We start from the raw sequence: 18,253 nt of genomic DNA on the forward strand, positions 1-18,253 counted from the left end.
AATCCCGACCAGAGCTTTGCGACCCTCCAGCTCCATTCTCCACTCCAGCCCTCCCGTCCGCCGCCCGCCACCATGAGCAGCATCGACGAGCTCTTCAAGAAACCGCACCTCCCCAGCAACAAGCGCAAGCTCGAGCCCATCACCGACCCCGACCAGGTCTACAAGTCGGCAAAGCTGCAGTCCAATGGAGACGCGAAGGGCAAGGGCCGCGCTACCGTCGAGGATGCCGAGGATGAGGACGATATAGAGGCTGGCCCCGCGCCGCCTCCGGATGATGACGAGGAAGAGCAGGATTTCGGCGACGAGGACGAGGAGGGCCGCTTCTTCGGCGGTGGCATGGACGAGACGACGACATCCGCCATGAACTACGTCGACCGCGCCGACGAGCAACCCTTCGTGCCCGAAAGCATTGACAAGTCCTGGCTCCGGAAGCTGGCCCTCAACTTCGAGAAGAGGATATCCAAGAATGCTGAGTTGCGAGCCAAATTCGAAGACGACCCGCAGAAGTTCATGGCTTCCGAAGCCGACCTCGACGCCGACATCAAGTCGCTGAGCGTGCTCTCCGAACACCCTGAACTTTACGGCGAGTTTGCCAAGTTGGGCTGCGCAGGCAGCCTCGTGAGCTTGCTGGCCCATGAGAACACGGATATCGCCATCGACGCCATTGAGATCATCTCTGAACTGACAGACGAGGATGTCGAAGCAGAACAAGAGCAGTGGGACGCGCTTGTGAACGCCATGCTGGAAGCTGACTTGCTGAGCTTGATGACGTCGAACCTTGAGCGTCTGGATGAGGCCAATGAGGCGGACAGGAGCGGCGTCTACCACTCGCTAAGCATTGTGGAGAACCTGGCGTCCAACACCACCACTGCCGAGGCCATGGGAAAGGACGAGGCCCTGGTCAAGTGGCTGATCTCTCGTGCCCAGAAAAGAGAGTCTCCTGTTTCCCAGAACAAGCAGTATGCTGCTGAAGATCTCGCCATCCTTGTCCAGACCTCCGTTGCGAACCGCCTTTCCCTCATTGCTCTTGATGCTGTCGATACCCTTCTCCAATTACTTGCATTTTACCGCAAGCGTGACCCTCCGAAAGACTCCGACGAAGAAGAGTTTGCCGAGAACTTGTTTGACTGCTTAACGTGTCTCGTCGACGAGGCTGACGGCAAGGCCAAGTTTGTTGAGGCCGAGGGTATCGAGCTTTGCTTGATTATGCTTCGGGATAGCAAGTTTTCCAAACCGCGAGCATTACGTCTGCTGGATCACGCCTTGGGCGGACCACCCACCGGCGCTGCAGCTGTCTGCGAGCGTTTCGTCGAAGCGGTCGGCCTCAAGACCCTCTTCGGCATGTTCATGAAGAAGCAAGACAGCGCAAACACAGAGCACCTGATAGGCCTTCTGGCCTCCTTGCTTCGTAGCCTTCCTGGCGAAAGCGCCGGACGGATACGAACGTTGGCCAAGTTTGTCGAGAAGGACTATGAGAAAATCGCACGCCTCGTTCAGCTCCGCCGCGACTACTCGTCTCGTGTGGCCGCCGTAGAACAGCAGATTAAGCGTGAGCAGGCTGAGCTACGACCCGAGGCACGCGAAGAACTTGCGGATGAATGGTTTCTGCGCCGTGTTGACGGAGGACTGTTCTGCTTGCAAACCATCGATGTGATCCTGGCCTGGTTGGTGGCTGAAGATGGCGGCGCTAAGAAACGGATAGTCGAGCTTCTGGCCGACAGGGATGAGGGCTTGAAGGAAGTCAAGGCGACATTAGTGGAGCAGATGGAAGGCATCACTGGTGACGATTTGGGTGAAGGGGAACTGATGCTCAAAGATATGCTGGGCACCCTGATTGGATTTTTGGAATAGCAGAAGTATGGCGGTAATGCCTCGAGAAAGTAATTTGAGAGAATAGGGAAGACAAGCCCTCTTCATGATAGTCACGTACATAGAAAGTGCATAGGGTGGCGCATTGTTTCTTCTGGGAGGTGGTGCAAAAAATACCTATTTAATTTCCACACTTGTTCCGGCGGTTGCACATTATTCGTGTCCAATCTAGGCTTGCTAACAGCTTTGAACTAATAGCATTCGAAGATAGTAAGACTCTTTTTTTCGAATTACATAGTTAGCGCATGTACCGAGTCCGTTGCCGTTGAAGGCGGCCGTATCTCGAGCTTGTGGGCGCAAAAACGTATGATTGGTTCTTGCTCCACTACATGATCATCTCCACTTCCACGATGTCACACATCATACATTGAGATCCAAAGCCCGCGGTGATCTTCCGTAAAAATCCACACAAGATCGATCGAATCCAGCCATACCGATCTTCTTTCATCTCAAAAGCACAAGTATGAATATCCATGCACCCCCTCACCATTCCTCACAACTCAACATCACTGACGATGTCCTCACAAAGAACCCTACCCCGTTCATCATGCGCTACCAAGACTACATTGACGCCTTCAACCACAATGCCGACCAGGATGCTAAAGCGCAGTTTTTCACTGAAGACGTACGACTGTCTACACCACTTTTCTTCTTCTCAACGTCAAGATCAAACATCCTATCTACTATTCCCCTCGACTCAACCCATACTTACTGCAATCCGCTCCGTTCATCCAGACCACCCTCGAAGCGCCCTACCTCCCAACGGGTATCCTACACGGTCGCACGGCCATCATGGCCATGTTCGCCGCCGCGCACGCCAAGGTCAAAGAGGAGCTGCGTCCGCGGCTCGTCGTGCAGCAGGGCGACGACGTCATCATGGCCGAGGTGGACGCGTGCTTCGTCGCCAATGAAGACACGCACGAATCGGGCTTCTATGACTTCAAGAAGGGGGAGGCGGTGAGCTTTAGGTTCTTTGGCGTGTATGAATTGAGGGATGACCGTATTGCAAAGATGAGGCTGAGCTATTGGCCGAGCCCGTCGATGATTGAGGCGTTTTGAGTTGGGTGAGATTGGGTAGAGTTGGTGGATTGTGTTACTGCAGACACAACCGCTCCTCTCTTATCTTTGTTGCTGTTTAATTTTTGTTTTGGAGAGGAGAAGGAAGTCTAGTTTATTGTGGTATCAATGAAGCTGATCGAGTATATGTAAATACTGTAGGAAAGGTGGTCGGTGGCAAGGCAAATGCCATAACATATTTAAGCCCAGCAGCAGTATCGCCATCTGGGTTTCTTAAAGACATAAGGATGCAAATGGGTACATAAAACAGTCCAGCAGATCATAATGGATTCTTTGTATCACTATTCCGTGATATCATCATGCTAGCGCTTGTGCGGGGATATTCATCATTGCCCCGGACCTCGGGTAAGTACTTCGCATTTGACTCACATTTCGTCTGACCCCCACCTTGATGTCAAAGCTAAAAGGTACGTCCTAAGTCAAGCACTTAAAATTGTCAATTTCAGGGGACATAATATAAATGGCCCAATACGAATGACTCTTGTTCGGAATTTAGTAAGGCCATTGATAGCCAAGGGAGACCCGTATGAGAACCAGTTCCTAACGATGTATAGGATATATCCATCCCCGAAAATATTTCATACGGTTTCGGACACTGTTAGCACAACCGGTGAAACCCTACAATGAGCTGCCCAGCCCATCGCAAATACCCGCTACGGCAACCGAAAAACTACAGGCCTCCAGTCCCTCGCTGGCAACTGCAGCTCCCACCGGGCGTCGACCGCGTCTACACCATCTACGTCGGCGTCCAGCAACACGCAGCCGACGCACCAACCCAAGCGGCAGCAACGAGAGCAAAAGAACTAATCCTGAACTGGATCGACGCCACCCGCCCGGAAGCCCACGAAGCCTTCACCGTCGTCGAAGGCAACGACGAGCCCGCGGGCCGCGCCGACGTCTGGGTCTGCTACTTCACCGACGCCACAGCCTACGAGCGGAGCGCGCGCGCCCTCGCCCTGCCCGCCCTCTACCACGCATCCATCGGCCCGGGATCATCAAGCAGCAACAACGTCGGCCTGTGGTGCGAGCGCTTCGCCACCGCGGCATCCCGCCTCGAAACCAACTACTCCGGCCTCGACTACCTGCCGGGACTGGCCCGCGTGGGCGGCGGCGCGACGCCCGTCGAGCACACCTACTCGGCTTACTGGGGCGCCGCGAGGGACCGCATCCCGGACTCGGCGCACGACCTGTTCGTCAGATGTCCTGACGACGAGCTGCGCACGACGACGGTGCCGCCGTCAATCATTCCCGATGGCCGCGGAAAGCGGCTCGTGGGGACCAACTACGAGAACATGGTGCACATCCGCTCCGGGCAGTTCTGGGAGGGCTGCGGCGACGACGAGGCCGAGGCGTACGAGTCGGTGCTCGAGCCGGCGCTGATGACGGGGCTGCGGTACCTGTGGGCGAACCAGGCCGAGACGGGGACCGTCGGGCTGCGGTTCGTGCGGAACGCGGACGGCGCCCAGACGGAGAGGAAGGAGACGTGTGCGGCAGGCTTCTTTCGGAGTTTGGAGGACCTCGAGAATTGGGCGGAGAGGCATCCCTCGCACAAGGCGATATACTTGGGAGCCATCAAGCACGCGAAAACGTTTGGGCCGGAGAGGAAGATGAGGACTTGGCATGAGGTTTCCGTCTTGAAGGCCGGCGAGGCGCGGTTCGAGTACGTCAATTGTACACCAAATACGGGCGTGATTCGCTTCGTGGCTTTGGATGCGGAAGATTTGTAGACAAACGTGATAATGCATTCTTGGTTGGAAGTGACAAGTTGTGTAATACGACAAAAATAAGAGAGAAAGCTCAAAAACCAAAGAATGCTAAGCTCATTTGCCTTCTTCTTCCTGCGACTGTTCTTGGTTCTTGCTCGTTTCCTGGTCGACCGAAACCTGCCCATCGCTTAAATCCTCCACATCTCTCGACCCCCATTGTAATTGTGCGGAAAGTCTCGATCTATTTGGTGGCAGATTCTTTCCCGGTTGGTCTTCTGCGGAATCTGGATCGTCGGCGGTGAAAAAAGGGCCATGTTGGCCGCTTCTATTCCATTCTGCGTTCGTGAGGCGCCGGTGTCCCAGGTAGCTATTTTCCGTCGGCGCTTGCTTCTCCGTCGATGAAGACGAGGATTTCTCCTGCTGCTGCTGCTGCTGCCGCTGCCGCTGCTGCTGCTGCCGCTGTGCCTTCGCAGCCTCGTGGACTTCTTGTAACCGGGCGATGTCATCTGTGTAATCATATATGCGCCGATTGGGACCGCCAACTGATTGCAAACGAGGTAGTGGACGAAGTCTGCTCTCTTTGAAGTTCTCACTGGGACGCGGACTATCGGTTTCAAGCTGAAGTTGGAAATGTCGCGTTGTGGGAGACATTGAGGCTGAAGTGTCCGAGTCGGATGTAGAGGATTCTTCGTTTAGGGGCATGATGCGACGGAGCCGGGGTAAGAGGCGGCTCGAATGCTTTCTGATAGCTGGGAAAAGAATATTAGTTCTACGGTATGTATCGTCGGCGCCAGAAGTGTTGTAGTTGAAAGTGACAGGCCAGTGGCAATCAGGACCGGCTTCCTTTCGTTCATCCATGGTGACAGAGCGCGCCTGCCCATAACAGCGAGTACTAGGGAAGTAGCAGCTCAAATCTCTCGCAATAAAAGCACCAATTCTATTTCGTAGCTATTGTTTAATCAACTTTACCGACTGGCGATGGCACATCGGACTGGAAAATAGATCGGTAGTCCCAAGAACAAGATTTTGATGCACTCACTACTTTAGGTGAGATACACCTTATTGTCTATGTACCTGCCGTTTCTACTATCCCTGGAATTGCCCTCGCCCTCTTCAGGAGAAAGGCGCCTTGCAACCATCTTTCCATCCGCACCCTGCATCCTGCCCCATGTGTTCTTCTGCTTCTCACTGTCATGGCTGGCTTGCTGCGTCCTTAACACAGCTCCATGGTGCATTTGTCGACCAATGGTGTACGTTGGGCCGCCGTTTCCAAAACCGGCGTGGACTCCACCGCTGCTGCTTCCACCCAGCCTCGCCGGCCAGGGCCCTCCAACAGTTTCGTTATTTTCTTCTTTAACTCCCATTCGATTCGAGAATCTGATGCCCTTCCTGGTGCCGAATGGGTCAGCAAATGCTCTTGCCGCCGCAATGTGTTCCCTCTTGAATCTCTCCCGCTTCATAGCGTACTCGACCGCATTCTTGCGCTCGTCACCGATAGCACCAGGTTCATGATTCGGCGTACGCAGCATTTGCGGCCACCGCCGCGAAGATGGTGGAAGTAGTGCGTCGGAGTGCCAGCGGTCGATCTCGGCGTCGGTGGTGGCGATCGAGGGTAGTTCAATATCGATGGTGGCGAGGATGGAAGAGAGGGGGTGGTAGTCTGCAATGGTTGTGTTCGTATCGCCGTTGTCATTGCTGTAGGGGTTGGGAGTTGATGTCTCGATGATGGCGTAGGTGCTAGCTGGGGATGACTGGTACGTATTGTGGTCATCGAAAGTCTTGTTTGGTGAGGAGCAATCGATAGTACGGTCCATGTGGGAGGTCGACGCGGCACGGTCATCGGAGCGTCGGTCTTGGTTGGTCATCCCAAGCTGAGGCCCTGATTTGCCCTGCTCTGTGGATGTGCTATCGTCGGTGATAGACTCTTCCTTGCTTTCAGCTGAACTCTGAGCTTGATCAGGCTGGTCCTGCTCAAGCTGGTAGGATGCACGATCTTCCTTTGTCCATTCATCGCGATAGTATGGGCGGTCGGTGTTGTAGAAGGGAAACTCGGGTGATGGCAGTCGCGGGAACCTGGACGATGAAGAATTATGTATTTGCGACAGAGGCGAAGGGGTGTAGTGTGGTGGAACGTGCGGGAGCGGACCTCCGTAGTCCTGGGCGCCAGGAACGAACTCCTGTGCCATCGGAGAGAGCGAGAAGCGTCGAGTGTGTCGCTGGCCCATGTGCGAGTGGCGCCCTAGAGGTGCATAAGTGTGCCCTTGAGAGGTGGTTGTGAAGTGATGCCGTCTAGTTACCTCGGCGCGGGCGGCGCATGTGGTACTGGTCAGAGTGCATAGCAATGGGTGCCGTTGCTGGCCCGGCGAAGAGGAAAGAAGCGCAAAGCTGCCGGCGTAGTTGGTAGAGAGAAGGACCAAGGAAGAGAGTGGACTGTAAGAAGGCGTCGGACAGCGTAGCAGAATTGGTCTGGTGCCTAGGCGACGTCGACAATGGCGGTGCACGCGACGGGCTGTGTCTAAGAAAAATGAATGTAGGCGGCCGGAGCGGTGGCTGCCACCCGGCTTGGTCCAAAGAGACGGTTGTGTTTGTTTTGACTGTTGATGGAGTGGGCGTTTGAAGCACTCTCCCAGGAAATTCCAAGCGGTTACCTGCATATCGACAACCCCAAATCCTGGCAAGCGACCGCAGATTGGAAATGGCTCTTCCACCTCTGTGAGTTTGCGACCATACCTATGGTCTGATTTGAGAGTCATGGTGGTCGAAAGGTGTTAAGATATGCTCGAGACGCCAGAAGCCACAATAGTATGGTTACCCAATGCGGTCTGGCGCGCACGGACTCATCGATCAACCACCATTTCCTTGGCACTCTCTTACATCAGACGTACCATAGGCATTCCATCTCCGGATTTGAGAGACTGGGAGCGGACCGTAGTGCTAGAAAAAGCTTTTCATCTGTAAACAGGAGGCAGAACGTACATATGATACACATTACATGGAGTTCAATAGATAGCCCACAAAGGCGTCATGCCATTCATATCTCACTATTCTCCAATGCATTTCGATACTGAGCGTAGTGTGACCGCAATCTCACTTAATCTGGTAAATTTGGTATACCCCAACGCCGGTGCTTGTAATAGAGGTGTCCCGCCCCTTTGGATCATTCCATAGATCTTTGGCAAATGTCACGTTAAGGAAAGAAAGAAGACAAGGGGGAAAAATAGAAGGCGGCGCGAGATGATGTTTAAACCTTGGAAGGACCAAGAGGCTTGCCCCTCTTCGGCAGAGTCCAGGGCTTTTCGCAGACGATCTGATGAGAGTTAGCACTGCTCTGAAATAAAAGGCTGTGGGTTAAGAACATACCTCGCCCTCGCTGTAAGCCCAAAAGTATACAATCATTCCAATAATGTAGTACAAGCCGGCATTTGTGCCCTGGTACAGCAGGAGAGAAGTCAAGGCGCTTAAAGGATAGATGATCAAGCGCATCTCAATGGAGCGGTGGAACGAAGAGCCGGCAATGAAGCTGAGCGGCCACTCATAGGCGAGGCCTATAAGGCTCAGGATGAGGTTGATTATTTGGAGTGCAGGCACGGGCTTGACAGCGCCGTCCAAGTTCTTGGTGAGGAAGTCCCAGAAGATCTTGGGCCAGAAGAAGCCCTCGATGGCGGCAGCCAGCTGGTCTGCGGACAGTTAGCGGGAGCAAAGTGTTGTGGTGGTGGGGCGAGACGCACAGGCGGCAGCCGTGAGGACGATGAGGCGAGCCCAGTGGTTTTTGATTAGCTTGCCCATTGTGGCAGGATTACAAATTGAGCGAATGTAAGGTAGGTAGAGAGAGACCGGACCAGCGGTAGAAGCGAACGTGAGGCGCAGATTGAGCAGTCGTGGGGCAGCTGGCTCAGAAAGCGGCTCAGGACGGCGCAGGCTGGTAGGTATAGTTGGCACTCGAGAGATGAGGGGCCGGTTCTGAGCGTAGTGGAAGCGCGAACGGTCTCAACGTGGGTGCTGTAACGTGGGCGGGCATGACGGGCTTTAGTTGGCATTGACGATGTGCGGCGGGGAGGAAGATGCAACGCATGGGTGGCTGCAGGAAAGCGGCTGGCGTGCCTGGGCGGGGCTTGGCCCTGGCCCGCGCACCGATTAAGCGCCCGCGGCCGAACCAGCGCACGCCACAGCGCCGCCTAGCCCAGCAAATGGCAGCGTGCAGCCTCCCGTCTCCGCAATTAGTACCTTCGCCTGCGCGCAAAATGTCACACCCGCGGCCGGCGCCGATTGGCACACTCACTGACCGCTGCAGAACGAGGCGTTCAATATCACCAGAACATTGCCGCTCCAGCCGTGTCCCGGGCGAAAAAGATTTCCATCGAGTCCACGCCGCCGCAGAGGCGGTCTGGCATCGTCTCCACGGCGATCATGCTCGTGGCGGTGGCAGCGGCGCGACGGCAACCCGGTCTCAGCAGTCCCGGAATCCTGAATTTTCCCAGCCGTGCGGCGGGTCGATGAAGCAGCGCGCGTTGGAGACTGATCATGCAATCCAGAAAGCTTATCGAGGAATATGTCATCCCCGAGCCCGCCAAGCTCATCAGAGACAATGCACACGCGAGAGAGCCGCCATTGGCCTGGCTGCTGCACGCCCAGGCACAGGCACGCGAGATAGAGGCGTCAGCAGTCACATGGCCGGATCTCTGGTGTTGACAGTGACTCCGCCCGCTGATCCGCCAATTTGGGCGCCGGGGTGCGTAAGTGTCTGCCCGAGCGAGCAGAGAGCGCTTCGAGGCGGGCGTTCGTTGGCTGCCTGTGGAGCAGGGATACAGCGCATCCCGCTCGCTAACGCGTCGACTGGCCAGGGACCGCTGCAGCCCCTGTCACCGCCTTGCGCCCTCCTCCCAAAACGCTCGACCATCTTGGGGGAGGTTCCGTTATGGCGGCAGGGATTGCTTCCCTCTGCGCAACTTGTCTATCCACTGCATCCCGCCCCGTGGCCGTCCTCCTGCTCCTCGCCGTGAAGAGAAATACGGCTACACTTCCTCCGCGCCGCCGCCTTTTCGTTTTGGAAAGCCTCACACGCTGCTACGGCGCTGCACGTTTCGCGACCACAACCCGCGTATCAAGCGACCGAGCCCCGCGAAAACCCCAAGAAATCCTCTCTCGTTGCACCGGTGCAAGCGCGACTGCGAGGAACATAGCCGCTGCCATCCAATCGCCCTTTCCACCGCCACGCCGCCTTTGCTCCAGCAGCCGCCCGTCGGAGCCTCGTTGCCTATTTGCACGAATCGCAAGAGGCACAGCACCAACGTACTTTTTTCGTGCAGATTCAAGAGCTAGGGACAAAAGATTCAAAGGTCGAATATGCGCGTGCACGGAGCGTCGCAGACTTGACACATCTGTCCGACAGCATCGCGACAGCCCGGCCCCTCAAACGGCCCCGCTATCGACTATCTGCATGATTGACAGATCCTTTCTGGCCACTGCCTTGAAAATCCACTCTCGGAACGTCTGCTTCCTGAACTAGGCATTCAAGCAACCGCCAAGCTCCCGCCCGGAACCACTGAAGAGCCTCTTGCCGGTCTCACCTGTCCGTTTCCGATCCGCCAAATTGCACCTGAGCACGCCGTTGCCTGAGCGCTGCCTGATCGCCTCCAGATTGCACCCACGAGACAATCTGTGCATCCGCCACCCCGCCTCAGGCCCGCTCTAAAAGCTTGACCTCGATACCTCACGAGACATAACGACTTTAACGAATCTCTGCTTTCCTTCTGGGATCTCTCTCTTCCTTGCACTCGCTGGTCGGCAAACACCATCCGTTCTTTTCTGGATACCCCTTCAACCCTACGCGCTTTTAATCGCTAGACACGACTGGTATACCGCAGTAGATACCCCCGGTCAACCCCACCCCATCACCCAAAATGGCTGCTCAGCGGTCGTGGAAATCGCACTTCATACCTCGGAAGTTGCTTTTCTATTTCATCTTCCATGGATTGCACGTCTTTCTCTTTGCCTTTGGCTGGTATGTCTTCCAGAGCCGCTGGGCCTCAACCCCAAGCTAATGGTGTAACAGGTACAAGCAGGCGGCCGACGATAGATTAGCCGCCTTGAACGGCCTCAAATTTTCCGTCTGGATATCTCGCGGTGCTGGTCTGGTCTTGTCTTTCGACGTTCTTTTCATTCTCCTGCCCATGTGCAGGACCCTCCTTCGTGTGATCCGCCCCAAGATCCGATGGCTGCCTCTCGATGAGTCCCAGTGGTTTCACAGACAAGTCGCCTACGCCATGCTTTTCTGGACCTGCTGGCACGTTCTTGCGCACTATGTGAAGTAAGTCATCCATGCTTGTGCAGATCCGTGCCTTGCTGACTCAAGCAGTTTCTTCAATGTCGAAAAAACTCAAGTCCGCCCTGAGCTAGCTCTACAAATTCACTACACGCAAGCTGGAGGAATTACTGGTCACGTCATGCTTCTTTGCATGCTACTAATCTACACTACTGCACACCACAGAGTCCGCCAGCAATCTTTCGAGACGTTCTGGTACACTCACCACCTGTTTATTCCGTTCCTCCTTGGAATGTACACGCACGCTACGGGCTGCTTCGTCAGAGATAGCGTGGAGCCATTTTCTCCCTTTGCCGGCGCCAACTTCTGGAACCACTGTATTGGATATCAGGGCTGGCGCTGGGAGCTCTGGGGCGGTGGTATCTACTTGTTCGAGCGCCTCTACCGCGAGGTACGGGCAAGGCGTGACACGCGGATCGTCAAGGTTGTGAAGCATCCATACGGTAAGTGAATGGCATCTAGATGCTGAATGCAAATTGGCTAATACAACTTCAGACGCCGTCGAAATCCAGTTTACCAAGCCCTCGATGAGGTACAAGCCTGGCCAATGGTTGTTTATCAACTGCCCCTCAGTCAGCGGCTATCAGTGGCATCCATTCACCATCACGTCCTGCCCGTATGACCCTTACATTTCGATCCACGTTCGCCAAGTCGGTGATTTCACCCGCGCTCTCGCCGATGCTCTCGGTGCGGGTCCTGCCCAGGCGAAGCTTTACGATGACATGGACCCCAACGGGATGTACGAGATTGCCCTCCAGCACGGCCAAGAGATGCCCGCAATCCGTATCGATGGGCCCTATGGAGCACCGGCTGAAGATGTCTTCGATAACGAAATCGCGGTTCTGATCGGAACGGGTATTGGTGTAACTCCGTGGGCCTCGATTTTGAAGAATATCTGGCACATGCGCCTGTCACCCAACCCACCCAAGCGTCTCCGCCGTGTTGAATTCATCTGGGTCTGCAAAGACACCAGCTCGTTCGAATGGTTCCAGGCGCTGCTGTCCTCTCTCGAGGCGCAGTCATTGGGGTCGTCCGACCCTAATGGACAGGAGGATTTCCTGCGCATCCACACTTACCTCACCCAAAAGGTCGACGTCGACACTGCCAACAACATTGTCCTCAATTCGGTCGGCACAGACAAGGACCCCCTCACTGAGCTCAAATCTCGAACCAACTTCGGCCGGCCCGACTTTACGAAACTCCTTGTGGGTATGCGCGATGGCATCATGACACGTAGCTACATGAGTGGTCTGGAGAGCAGTCTGCGGACCGATGTGGGAGTGTACTTCTGCGGCCCCAGCGTCGCTGCTCGCGACATCAACAAGGCCTGCAAGGCCGCAACGTGCCCGGACGTGCGGTTTAGGTTCTGGAAGGAGCACTTCTAGGCCTTCTTTTTCTTCGTTGCCCCCATTATCATTTCCATTATCAAAGGCGTTGATCAGGTACAGCTGTTCTAGCAGCTTTGGGAGGCTATGGACTGGGAAGAGATAAGATGGACTGGGATATAACGGACTATGGGAGATCCGTAAGCAATGTTTTTGACGTTTGCAATTTTTTTTTTCGCGCATTTCCTATCGATTTGGACTTGTCTGAGCTTTCTGCTACCGAGTCTTCTCGCTCGCGCCTTCTGGCTCGATTTTCACCATGTCCTGTAGCTCGTAGTATCCTCTCAGTTTGTTCGCATTGATACGGGGTTTGCCCAAGAGATATCCAAATTTGAGATTCGGAGCCGCGTTAAGCACTCATGCGATTTTCTCTCGAAACTTATTGACATATAACTATTAACGTGGCTGCAATAGTAGACCTGTCCAGTGTGCCAAGGAAAATCGGGGTACCATGTCTCGAACGTGATAGTTCAAGACTTGACATTCATGCAACGGTCCTGCATCCAATATGCAATCTCTTTGCTTTACTGATCAATAGTGAGATGAGAGCTGGTTTAGTGATTTGAATACGCAGTGCTAACAGTGCTAAAATCGAGATCAATGTCACCTTTCCAGATGAGGACCAATAAACTCTCTTCATAGAGCTAATTTGCCATTTAACTGCGCAGTTTTCTACATGCTGAGCCATCCCGAACTTCCATTCCTGTGCGAATAACTAGAAGCGAGCTCCCAAGACAGGACGCCTCACTGGTGCCTCCCCACCATCCTCATCCTCACCTCCCTCGTCAAAACGTCGCCTGTCCGCCGCCAGGGGATTTCCGGAACGAGCAGTCTCGGCACCGCACGTCTCGAGAAGGGCAAACGCACGCCTTGCCTGCTCTTCATCGGTAGGCTCTTCCACCACGAACACCTCCCAGACGGGCGTCCGCTTCTCCCTCTGCCTGTGGCGAAAGGGTGGAGCTCGCAGGAAAAGGCGGCTACTCTCGGTGTCCTGGACATGCGTCTCACGCTCCGCAGCCTGTTTGTTGAGAACGCGGCTGGGTGAGTGAAGGTTGTTGAAGCTTGGTGTGTTGTCGTGTTGCGGCTCTGGGTGGCGGAGGAGGTGGCGGTGGCTAGATAGTGTGCTTGCTGGCGTTACAACGTATCCGTTGTTGTCAGTGTTCGCGCCAGTAGAGGCGGAATCGGAGCGGTCGCGGCGGAACAGCTTGGTGGCGCCGCTCGACCAAGAGTTGAAGGAGCGGCCCTCCTTCTCGCTGGTCCAGTGAGGCTCGCGGTCGGATGCTGCCTCCGAAGTGCCCGTGGGTGTCGGCGCTGTGCGTGTGAGGGCCCGCTTGATGCGGTACCACACGTTGTACTTCGGGGTACGACACTGCGGTTGCTGTTCTGGGCTGCTCTGAGCGCAGACACTTGTCTGGCTCTTGGTGGTTGGTGTCCGGGAGGGCTCGTTGGTCGTTCTGCGAAGCAACGGTGCTTCAGACGCCATTGAGGGGAGGCTGGTGCTTCGCATGGCTACTAGATTGGACGCGTTCGTGTCTGTGGGTTGGGTATGGTCCCTTGCCGGTAGCAGGCAGCTGAGAGTAGCGTTAGCTTGTTTGACGGATGAACTGACTGTCTTACCTTTCAGGATGGAACACTCGTACTGTAGGTAGGCTGCCAGGCAAAAGGAAGTTGTGGAGGGGTGAAGCTGATGTAGTGCTCGAAGTTTCTCGACTATATATAGCCGTCAGTTGATTTGCCGCGACTGTTAGATCAAGTGATGATCGGAAAGTTGATAAATGTCCACAGCCAATAGGATTACGAGTTTCAGTTGCCCTGCAGGGCTTCATCAGGTGCGGATGTTGATGAGCGGGAGGCACGGACCTTCACTCAAGTACGTGCGCAAGACAATGGTCGTGTTAACACTTTCACAACACAGAACAAAACCACCATCCGTGACTCTTGATAAACGCGTCTGATAGAGCCAGAGGCCTATAGCTCCAGGCGGCGCAATAATACAGCGAATGTGGCCAGTGTCCGGAGAGTAACTTCTTGCTCAATGGGTAGCCACCATGGTCCTCCTGTTATATATTCAGAACCGCTTGCCGGCGCTGTTTGCCTACAACCCACGCGCTCTCCGCCGGTTTGATACGGCCTATCCACCTGATTACAAGAAACATGCGGCTCTTCCACTCTGGAGCAAATATTCATTTCGCTGTCTATTATCTACAAAAACGCTCAAACAGTCATCCGATCTATGTCAAACCAAAGCAAGCGAGGGTATATTCGCACACTCATGCAATAAAACATAACAAGAACATCATCTACCACGCCATCTTCGCCACGACACCACCGGGCCACTTCCTCGCGGCCCACTTCCTCGTCTCATCCAGCAGCAAGATGCCCATGCCGAACGCCATGGGCAAAAACCAGTGCTCGACGGGCACGCTCGTGGTCCCGAGCACGTCCTGCAGCTTCTGGGGATACAAGAACAAGAAGGCGATGCCCAAGCTGAAGAGGATGGCCGGGAAGAGCCACAGGTTGCGCGTCTCCTTGATCCAGAGTGGGGGGTGCTGCAGCAGCGAGAGGCGGCGGGTGCGCACGGCCATGAGGTTGAACCACTGCATGACGACCAGGTTGACGAAGTAGACGGAGCTGGCCTGGTTCAGGATGTGCTGGTAGCGGTCGGCCGTCATGCCCTCGGGCACGGCTCCGAAGCCGAACCACAACGCCGAAAAGGGCAGGCCCTGGCGCTGGCAGAACCAGTAGGACATGGCAAAGGACGAGACGGACTGAATGACGCCTATGACGCCGTAGGCGTGCAGGATGAGCTTCCAGTCGACGAGGCGGTCCTTGCGCGGGTTGCGGGGCCGTTGCAGCAGCACGTCGGCCTCGGGCTTCTCGTAGGCGATGGCCGTGGCGGCGGCGCAGTCGGTGAAGCAGCAGATGATGATCATCAGGAACGACGACAGCACTTGCGGCAGGCCGAACAGCACGTTGGTCATGACGGGCCAGAACTCGGAGAAGGAGCCGGCCGGCAGCAGGTAGCAGATGGTCTTCTTGAGGTTGTCGAAGACGACGCGCCCGTACTTGACGGCCTCGACGACGGCCGCGAACGACTCGAGCAGCACCATGTCGGCCGCCTCGATGGCGATGTCGCTGCCGCCGCCCATGGCGATGCCAATGTCGGCCTGCTTGAGCGACGGCGCGTCGTTGACGCCGTCGCCCGTCATGCCCACCGTCTCGTGCCGCGCCTGCAGCTCCGTCACGATCTTGAGCTTCTGCTCCGGCGTCGTGCGCGCGAAGACGATCTCGTCGTACTTGCACAGCACGTCCCACTGCTCGTCCGTCAGGCTGTTCATGTCGCCGCCGCTGATGACGAGCGAGCGCGGAGCACCCGGCGTCGTGGGCGTCCGGGGCATGACTTCCATCGACTTCTCGCCCGACGGAGAGGGGTACTTCATTGACAGTGAGTTAATATCGTGGATGTCCTCGGGCGGGTTCGTGATGATGCCGCACTCGGCGGCGATGGCGGCGGCCGTCAGCTGGAAGTCTCCGGTGACCATGAAGATCTTGATACCCGCACCGCGAAGAGTCTTCACAACCTCGGGGATCTCGTCTCTGGGAGGATCGACGATGGCAACGAGACCGATGAGAAGGAGGCCTCTGCTGGCCTCGTCCATGATGGCATTCTCGTACTGCGCAGACTCGACGGCAAGCCCAGAGACGTGCCTGGGCAAGATCTTCTGGGCCAGTAGGATGACACGCTTTCCTTGCTTCGAATATATGTTCTTGGCGTCCTCAAGGAAGCGCTGATCCGACTCGGTGAGAGGCTGGGCGTGGCCATCGAAGTCCATGTAGCGCGTACACCTGGGCATGAGGATGTCTGGGGCACCCTTGATCATCAACACTTGGTCCTCAGGCTTAGCATTGTCGTTCTCAAACAAGGCGTCGTCGACAGGCTCGTAAACGTCACGCTGCGCAACCTGGATCATGAACTTGTTCTTGCTGTTGAAGGCGACACGGTAGACGTTGCGCCACTTCTGGCGCGTTTCCTGGACCGACAGAAGGCCTTCGGAGAAGCGCAGGACAGCCGTGTCGGTAGCGTCACCGTTGATCTTGCGCTCGGAAAGGGGCTTGTTCATGGTCGATGCATCGAACTCGCCGGCATTACAGACGCCGCCAACAACGGCAAGCTGTCTGCAACCCAGCGATGGCTCGGCGATGTCAACTGCGACGCGAGATAGCTGCACCTTGCCAGCTGCTTCGGTAGCAGTCAGAGCGTCGCAACCAACAAGGCAGTCAGTCACACGCATCTGATTCTTTGTGAGGGTGCCAGTCTTATCGGAACAGATGACGCTGACAGAGCCAAGTGTCTCGACCGTCTTGAGAGACTTGCAGAGGATTGCGTTCTGCCTCATGATGTTGGCGACGATTGTCAAGCTGGCCGTGACAGCGATGGGGAGACCCTGAGGCGAGTTAGCAAAGCCTGGCGTCACGTCGCAGCCGTTACTCACTTCAGGGATAAAGGCGACGGCTACGCTGACACAGTCAACGATGAGAAGAGAGACATTGATCCAGTCGGGGTGATCGCGGCGCAGCCAGCCAGCCCAGACGGCAATGACGATAACGACCATGGTGATCATGATGGTGACGATGATGCCAACGAAGTAGTAAATCTCCTTCTCAAGACTCGTCAAGCCCGTCTTAGGCGCACTCGTGAGCTTCGCAAGCCGACCGAAGACTGATCGGTCACCAGTGCCAATGACGACACCAACAGCCGAGCCCGACACAATGTGGGTACCAGCCATACCGATGCAAGCAGTTTCGAGGAAGTTTTCATCCGTCTATCTTTGTTGGTGAAGGTTTCTGTACTGTGGGGGGCGTGGCACTTACCGAGTCGACGGTACCGCGAAGAGGCACCGTCTCGCCAGTGAGGATGGACCGATCGAACTTCGCATCTGGCGACACTTCGACGAAGCGAACATCTGCAGAGAGCTTGTCGCCCATCTTGAGATAGAGGACGTCGCCGGGGACGATGTCGGCGCCGGGGTGGTGCTGCTTGGTGCCGTCGCGCAGTAAGAGACACTCTTCCGGAAGCATCGTCTTGATGGACGACATGACGCGAGAGCTGGACCAGTCTGTTGTGCGTGAGTATGACTTCACCATGGCAGTGTATTTGGGGTGCAAGTACCCTGGTAGAAGTTGAAGGCCGCATTGATGAAGAAGACGACAAGCAACACAATGGCCAAGGCCAAGTTCGCGGGAGCAGGAGGGTCTCCAAGAGGCTTCCATGCGACGAAGACAAGGATCGAGGCAATCAAGAGGATGGTGCCGAAGCCACCGAAAAAGTATCCGACGAATCTGCGAAACCATGTCGAGGGAGGCGGCGAGGGGGCGTTGGGTCCGTATTCCTTGAGCTTGCGGGCGGCTCCATCGGCCGACAGACCCTGCTGGAGGGAAGTCGAGAGGCGAGTGCACAGCTCCTGGGTCGTGATCTTGTGCCAGTCGACGGTGGCATAGTCTGCACAGTCAGCGCACCGAGGCAAAAGGGGCCAACGCAGAAGACATGGCTTACCAAACTCAGCATCGAACTTCTTCTTCTTCGACTTTGCCTTCTCCTTCTCCTTTTCCTTGAGGTCTGCCTCCTCGGCCTCTTTGGCTTGGGTCTGCTCGACGTTGAACGAAAGAGTGCGGAAGTGAATGGGCAGTGCAACGCCGGGCTCGACCTCGTGACGGGCAAAGGAGCGCGAAGTGCGAGCAGAAAGATCGGATGCATTGGAAGCACGACGACGCAGGCTCCTGCGACGCTGAGCCTCGACATCGTCGGCATAGCGGATGCGATTGGGAGCAGCCGAGATTTGGTCAGGGTCATTTTCCTGGGGGGTGGCGTCGGCCATGGTGATGGTGCTGATGCG

At 55.8% G+C, this 18,253-nt stretch overlaps 8 protein-coding genes across 8 annotated transcripts; 4 read left to right on the forward strand and 4 right to left on the reverse strand.

Moving 5' to 3' along the window:
- Positions 1 to 72: 72 nt before the first annotated feature.
- LTHEOB_7585 (uncharacterized protein) lies at positions 73 to 1,851 on the forward strand (the record flags this gene model as incomplete). The annotated part of the gene is made up of 1 exon (XM_035516967.1): positions 73 to 1,851. The coding sequence occupies one exon, from the start codon at positions 73 to 75 to the stop codon at positions 1,849 to 1,851; it is 1,779 nt and encodes a 592-aa protein (XP_035371094.1).
- Positions 1,852 to 2,332: 481 nt separating this feature from the next.
- Positions 2,333 to 2,928, forward strand: LTHEOB_7586 (uncharacterized protein; the record flags this gene model as incomplete). The annotated part of the gene is made up of 2 exons (XM_035516968.1): positions 2,333 to 2,494; positions 2,605 to 2,928. The coding sequence occupies 2 exons, from the start codon at positions 2,333 to 2,335 to the stop codon at positions 2,926 to 2,928; spliced, it is 486 nt and encodes a 161-aa protein (XP_035371095.1).
- A 641-nt stretch (positions 2,929 to 3,569) lies between these two features.
- Positions 3,570 to 4,673, forward strand: LTHEOB_7587 (Phenylacetaldoxime dehydratase family; the record flags this gene model as incomplete). Its single annotated transcript, XM_035516969.1, has 1 exon — positions 3,570 to 4,673. One exon carries the CDS (start codon positions 3,570 to 3,572, stop codon positions 4,671 to 4,673), a length of 1,104 nt encoding a protein of 367 aa, XP_035371096.1.
- Positions 4,674 to 5,695: 1,022 nt separating this feature from the next.
- On the reverse strand, positions 5,696 to 6,877 carry LTHEOB_7588 (uncharacterized protein; the record flags this gene model as incomplete). The annotated part of the gene is made up of 1 exon (XM_035516970.1): positions 5,696 to 6,877. One exon carries the CDS (start codon positions 6,875 to 6,877, stop codon positions 5,696 to 5,698), a length of 1,182 nt encoding a protein of 393 aa, XP_035371097.1.
- A 1,016-nt stretch (positions 6,878 to 7,893) lies between these two features.
- Positions 7,894 to 8,438, reverse strand: LTHEOB_7589 (Pro41 protein; the record flags this gene model as incomplete). Its single annotated transcript, XM_035516971.1, has 3 exons — positions 7,894 to 7,959; positions 8,013 to 8,329; positions 8,381 to 8,438. The coding sequence occupies 3 exons, from the start codon at positions 8,436 to 8,438 to the stop codon at positions 7,894 to 7,896; spliced, it is 441 nt and encodes a 146-aa protein (XP_035371098.1).
- A 2,114-nt stretch (positions 8,439 to 10,552) lies between these two features.
- Positions 10,553 to 12,359, forward strand: LTHEOB_7590 (FAD-binding 8; the record flags this gene model as incomplete). Its single annotated transcript, XM_035516973.1, has 4 exons — positions 10,553 to 10,653; positions 10,705 to 10,959; positions 11,008 to 11,417; positions 11,470 to 12,359. 4 exons carry the CDS (start codon positions 10,553 to 10,555, stop codon positions 12,357 to 12,359), a joined length of 1,656 nt encoding a protein of 551 aa, XP_035371099.1.
- A 715-nt stretch (positions 12,360 to 13,074) lies between these two features.
- Positions 13,075 to 13,842, reverse strand: LTHEOB_7591 (Phosphoglycerate mutase family protein; the record flags this gene model as incomplete). The annotated part of the gene is made up of 1 exon (XM_035516974.1): positions 13,075 to 13,842. The coding sequence occupies one exon, from the start codon at positions 13,840 to 13,842 to the stop codon at positions 13,075 to 13,077; it is 768 nt and encodes a 255-aa protein (XP_035371100.1).
- Positions 13,843 to 14,659: 817 nt separating this feature from the next.
- LTHEOB_7592 (H/K ATPAse alpha) lies at positions 14,660 to 18,235 on the reverse strand (the record flags this gene model as incomplete). Its single annotated transcript, XM_035516975.1, has 5 exons — positions 14,660 to 16,804; positions 16,853 to 17,182; positions 17,232 to 17,476; positions 17,530 to 17,859; positions 17,914 to 18,235. 5 exons carry the CDS (start codon positions 18,233 to 18,235, stop codon positions 14,660 to 14,662), a joined length of 3,372 nt encoding a protein of 1,123 aa, XP_035371101.1.
- Between the last annotated feature and the right edge of the window lie 18 nt (positions 18,236 to 18,253).

This window comes from Lasiodiplodia theobromae, assembly GCF_012971845.1.
Source record: "Lasiodiplodia theobromae strain AM2As chromosome Unknown scaffold_23, whole genome shotgun sequence".
In the NCBI taxonomy this organism is placed as follows: Eukaryota; Fungi; Ascomycota; class Dothideomycetes; order Botryosphaeriales; family Botryosphaeriaceae; genus Lasiodiplodia; species Lasiodiplodia theobromae.